General features: G+C 49.3%; 1 protein-coding gene across 1 annotated transcript in view; it reads left to right on the top strand.

Moving 5' to 3' along the window:
- LOC311313412 (unconventional myosin-XVI-like) overlaps positions 1 to 7,500 on the top strand; it is a gene marked incomplete at both ends in the record, with an annotated part of 42,003 nt that overhangs the window by 8,897 nt on the left and 25,606 nt on the right. The window contains one exon of the mRNA XM_084443537.1: positions 16 to 137. Coding sequence (XP_084299663.1) covers positions 16 to 137 — 122 coding nt within the window. The remainder of the gene's footprint in view (positions 1 to 15; positions 138 to 7,500) is intronic.

A 7,500-nucleotide genomic window follows, 5' to 3' on the forward strand; every position in this document is an offset into this window, starting at 1 on the left:
TGTGTGTGTCCTCAGGTGTGGACGTGTCCATGCAGGCCCTGCGTGTGCAGAGGTCCAGCAGCATGCTGTCTGACGTGAGGCAGCTGGTGACCAGCGCGGTCAGTCTGAACCGGCCCAACCAGCAAGGGGTCACCCTGGTGAGAGCCACACCCCAACACTACACCCAACACTACACCCAACACTACACCCAACACTGCACCCAACACTACACCCAACACTACACCTAACACTACACCTAACACTACACCCAACACTACACCAACACTACACCCAACACTACACCAACACTACACCTAACACTACACCCAACACTACACCTAACACTGCATCCAACACTACACCCAACACTACACCCAACACTACACCCAACGCTGCACCTAACACTACACCCAACACTACACCTAACACTACACCCAACACTACACCCAACACTACACCTAACACTACACCCAACACTACACCCAACACTACACCAACACTACACCTAACACTACACCCAACACTACACCCAACACTACACCTAACACTACACCCCAACACTACAACCTAACACTACACCCAACACTACACCTAACACTACACCCACACTGCACCCAACACTACACCCAACACTACACCCAACACTACACCCCAACACTGCACCCAGCACTACACCCAACACTACACCCAACACTACACCCAACACTACACCCAACACTACACCCAACACTACACCCAACACTACACCTAACACTACACCCAACACTGCACCCAACACTACACCTAACACTACACCCAACACTACACCTAACACTACACCCAACACTACACCCAACACTACACCCAACACTACACCCAACACTACACCCAACACTACACCCAACACTACACCCAACACTACACCTAACACTACACCCAACACTACACCCAACACTACACCCAGCACTACACCTAACACTACACCCAACACTACACCCAACACTACACCCAACACTACACCCAACACTACACCTAACACTACACCCAACACTGCACCCAACACTACACCCAACACTACACCTAACACTACACCTAACACTACACCCAACACTGTACCCAACACTACACCCAACACTGCACCCAACACTACACCCAACACTGCACCCAACACTACACCCAACACTACACCTAACACTACACCCAACACTACACCCAACACTGCACCCAACACTACAACCCAACACTACACCTAACACTACACCCAACACTACACTAACACTACACCTAACACTACACCTAACACTACACCCAACACTGTACCCAACACTACACCCAACACTGCACCCAACACTACACCCAACACTGCACCCAACACTACACCCAACACTGCACCCAACACTACACCCAACACTACACCTAACACTACACCCAACACTACACCTACACTACACTACACCCAACACTACACCCAACACTACACCTAACACTACACCCAACACTACACCCAACACTACACCTAACACTACACCCAACACTACACCTAACACTACACCCAACACTACACCTAACACTACACCTAACACTACACCTAACACTACACCCAACACTGCACCCAACACTACACCCAACACTACACCTAACACTACACCTAACACTACACCAACACTACACCCAACACTACACCCAACACTGCACCCAACACTACACCCAACACTACACCCAACACTGCACCTAACACTACACCTAACACTACACCCAACACTACACCCAACACTGCACCCAACACTACACCCAACACTACACCCAACACTGCACCCAACACTACACCCAACACTACACCTAACACTACACCCAACACTACACCTAACACTACACCTAACACTACACCCAACACTACACCCAACACTACACCTAACACTACACCTAACACTACACCTAACACTACACCCAACACTACACCCAACACTGCACCCAACACTACACCCAACACTACACCCAACACTGTACCCAACACTGCACCTAACACTACACCCAACACTACACCTAACACTACACCTAACACTACACCCAACACTACACCTAACACTACACCTAACACTACACCTAACACTACACCCAACACTACACCCAACACTACACCCAACACTGCACCTAACACTACACCCAACACTGTACCCAACACTGCACCTAACACTACACCCAACACTACACCTAACACTACACCTAACACTACACCCAACACTACACCTAACACTACACCTAACACTACACCTAACACTACACCCAACACTACACCTAACACTACACCTAACACTACACCCAACACTACACCCAACACTGCACCCAACACTGTACCCAACACTGCACCTAACACTACACCCAACACTACACCCAACACTACACCTAACACTACACCTAACACTACACCCAACACTACACCTAACACTACACCTAACACTACACCCAACACTACACCCAACACTACACCCAACACTGCACCTAACACTACACCCAACACTGTACCCAACACTGCACCTAACACTACACCCAACACTACACCCAACACTACACCCAACACTACACCTAACACTACACCCAACACTGCACCCAACACTACACCCAACACTACACCCAACACTGCACCCAACACTACACCTAACACTACACCCAACACTACACCTAACACTACACCCAACACTACACCTAACACTACACCCAACACTACACCTAACACTACACCCAACACTGCACCTAACACTACACCCAACACTACACCCAACACTACACCCAACACTACACCCAACACTACACCCAACACTGCACCCAACACTACACCCAACACTACACCCAACACTACACCCAACACTACACCTAACACTACACCCAACACTACACCCAACACTACACCCAACACTACACCTAACACTACACCCAACACTACACCCAACACTGCACCCAACACTACACCCAACACTACACCCAACACTACACCCAACACTGCACCTAACACTGCATCCAACACTACACCCAACACTACACCTAACACTACACCCAACACTGCACCTAACACTACACCCAACACTACACCTAACACTGCACCCAACACTACACCCAACACTGCACCCAACACTACACCCAACACTACACCCAACACTACACCCAATACTACACCCAACACTACACCCAACACTACACCCAACACTACACCCAACACTACACCTAACACTACACCCAACACTACACCCAACACTACACCCAACACTACACCCAACACTACACCCAACACTACACCCAACACTGCACCTAACACTGCATCCAACACTACACCCAACACTACACCTAACACTACACCCAACACTACACCCAACACTGCACCCAACACTACACCCAACACTACACCCAACACTACACCCAACACTGCACCCAACACTACACCCAACACTACACCTAACACTACACCCAACACTACACCCAACACTACACCCAACACTACACCCAACACTACACCTAACACTACACCTAACACTACACCCAACACTGTACCCAACACTACACCCAACACTGCACCCAACACTACACCCAACACTGCACCCAACACTACACCCAACACTGCACCCAACACTACACCCAACACTACACCTAACACTACACCCAACACTACACCTAACACTACACCCAACACTACACCCAACACTACACCTAACACTACACCCAACACTACACCCAACACTACACCTAACACTACACCCAACACTACACCTAACACTACACCCAACACTACACCTAACACTACACCTAACACTACACCTAACACTACACCCAACACTGCACCCAACACTACACCTAACACTACACCCAACACTACACCTAACACTACACCTAACACTACACCTAACACTACACCCAACACTGCACCCAACACTACACCTAACACTACACCCAACACTACACCCAACACTGCACCCAACACTACACCCAACACTACACCCAACACTGCACCCAACACTGCACCCAACACTACACCCAACACTACACCTAACACTACACCCAACACTACACCCAACACTGCACCCAACACTACACCCAACACTACACCTAACACTACACCCAACACTACACCCAACACTGCACCCAACACTACACCCAACACTACACCTAACACTACACCCAACACTACACCTAACACTACACCTAACACTACACCTAACACTACACCCAACACTGTACCCAACACTACACCCAACACTGCACCCAACACTACACCCAACACTGCACCCAACACTACACCCAACACTGCACCCAACACTACACCCAACACTACACCTAACACTACACCCAACACTACACCTAACACTACACCTAACACTACACCCAACACTACACCCAACACTACACCTAACACTACACCCAACACTACACCCAACACTACACCTAACACTACACCCAACACTACACCTAACACTACACCCAACACTACACCTAACACTACACCTAACACTACACCTAACACTACACCCAACACTGCACCCAACACTACACCCAACACTACACCTAACACTACACCTAACACTACACCCAACACTACACCCAACACTACACCCAACACTGCACCCAACACTACACCCAACACTACACCCAACACTGCCCAACACTACACCTAACACTACACCTAACACTACACCCAACACTACACCCAACACTACACCCAACACTGCACCCAACACTACACCCAACACTACACCCAACACTGCACCTAACACTACACCTAACACTACACCCAACACTACACCCAACACTGCACCCAACACTACACCCAACACTACACCCAACACTGCACCCAACACTACACCCAACACTACACCTAACACTACACCCAACACTACACCCAACACTGCACCCAACACTACACCCAACACTACACCCAACACTACACCCAACACTGTACCCAACACTGCACCTAACACTACACCCAACACTACACCTAACACTACACCTAACACTACACCCAACACTACACCTAACACTACACCTAACACTACACCTAACACTACACCCAACACTACACCCAACACTACACCCAACACTGCAGCCAACACTGTACCCAACACTGCACCTAACACTACACCCAACACTACACCCAACACTACACCCAACACTACACCTAACACTACACCTAACACTACACCCAACACTACACCTAACACTACACCCAACACTACACCCAACACTACACCCAACACTGCACCTAACACTACACCCAACACTGTACCCAACACTGCACCTAACACTACACCCAACACTACACCTAACACTACACCTAACACTACACCCAACACTACACCTAACACTACACCTAACACTACACCTAACACTACACCCAACACTACACCTAACACTACACCTAACACTACACCCAACACTACACCCAACACTGCACCCAACACTGTACCCAACACTGCACCTAACACTACACCCAACACTACACCCAACACTACACCCAACACTACACCTAACACTACACCTAACACTACACCCAACACTACACCTAACACTACACCTAACACTACACCCAACACTACACCCAACACTACACCCAACACTGCACCTAACACTACACCCAACACTGTACCCAACACTGCACCTAACACTACACCCAACACTACACCTAACACTACACCTAACACTACACCCAACACTACACCTAACACTACACCCAACACTACACCCAACACTGCACCCAACACTACACCCAACACTACACCCAACACTGCACCCAACACTACACCCAACACTACACCTAACACTACACCCAACACTACACCTAACACTACACCTAACACTACACCCAACACTACACCCAACACTACACCTAACACTACACCTAACACTACACCCAACACTACACCTAAGACTACACCTAACACTACACCCAACACTGCACCCAACACTACACCTAACACTACACCCAACACTACACCCAACACTGCACCCAACACTACACCCAACACTACACCCAACACTACACCTAACACTACACCCAACACTACACCCAACACTACACCTAACACTACACCTAACACTACACCCAACACTACACCTAACACTACACCTAACACTACACCCAACACTACACCTAACACTACACCCAACACTACACCCAACACTGCACCCAACACTACACCCAACACTACACCCAACACTACACCCAACACTACACCCAACACTGTACCCAACACTGCACCTAACACTACACCCAACACTAAACCTAACACTACACCTAACACTACACCCAACACTACACCTAACACTACACCTAACACTACACCCAACACTACACCCAACACTACACCCAACACTGCAGCCAACACTGTACCCAACACTGCACCTAACACTACACCCAACACTACACCCAACACTACACCCAACACTACACCTAACACTACACCTAACACTACACCCAACACTACACCTAACACTACACCTAACACTACACCCAACACTACACCCAACACTACACCCAACACTGCACCTAACACTACACCCAACACTGTACCCAACACTGCACCTAACACTACACCCAACACTACACCTAACACTACACCTAACACTACACCCAACACTACACCTAACACTACACCTAACACTACACCCAACACTACACCTAACACTACACCTAACACTACACCTAACACTACACCCAACACTACACCCAACACTACACCCAACACTGCACCCAACACTACACCCAACACTACACCCAACACTGCACCCAACACTACACCCAACACTGCACCCAACACTACACCCAACACTACACCCAACACTGCACCCAACACTACACCCAACACTGCACCCAACACTACACCCAACACTGCACCCAACACTGCACCCAACACTACACCCAACACTACACCCAACACCACACCTAACACTACACCCAACACTACACCCAACACTACACCCAACACTACACCCAACACTACACCTAACACTACACCCAACACTACACCCAACACTACCCTCACCCAACACTACACCCAACACTACACCCAACACTACACCCAACACTACACCCAACACTACCCTCACCCAACACTACACCCAACACTACACCCAACACTACACCCAACACTGCACCCAACACCGCACCCAATACTGCACCCAACAGTGTGTGTTCTGTGCTGATGTGTCTCTGTCTGTCTGTCTCTCTCTCTCTCTTCCTCTCTCCCTCTCTCTATCTCTCCCTCTCTCTCTCTTCCTCCCTCTCTCTCCCTCTCTCTCCCTCTCTCTCCCTCTCTCCTTTTCTCCCTCCCCCTCTCTCCCTCTCTTTCTCTCTCTCTCTGTTCCTCTCTCCCTCTCCCTATCTCTCCCTCTCACTCTTCCTCCCTCTCTCTCCCTCTCTCTCCCTCCCTCCTTTTCTCCCACCCTCTCTCTCCCTCTCTTTCTCCCTCTCTCTCTCCCTCCCTCTCCCTCTCTCTCCCTCCCTCCTTTTCTCCCTCCCTCTCTCCATCTCTCTCTCTCTCCATCTCTCTCCCTCCATCT

The sequence above is a fragment of the Borostomias antarcticus genome, assembly GCF_949987555.1.
Source record: "Borostomias antarcticus genome assembly, chromosome: 9".
In the NCBI taxonomy this organism is placed as follows: Eukaryota; Metazoa; Chordata; class Actinopteri; order Stomiiformes; family Stomiidae; genus Borostomias; species Borostomias antarcticus.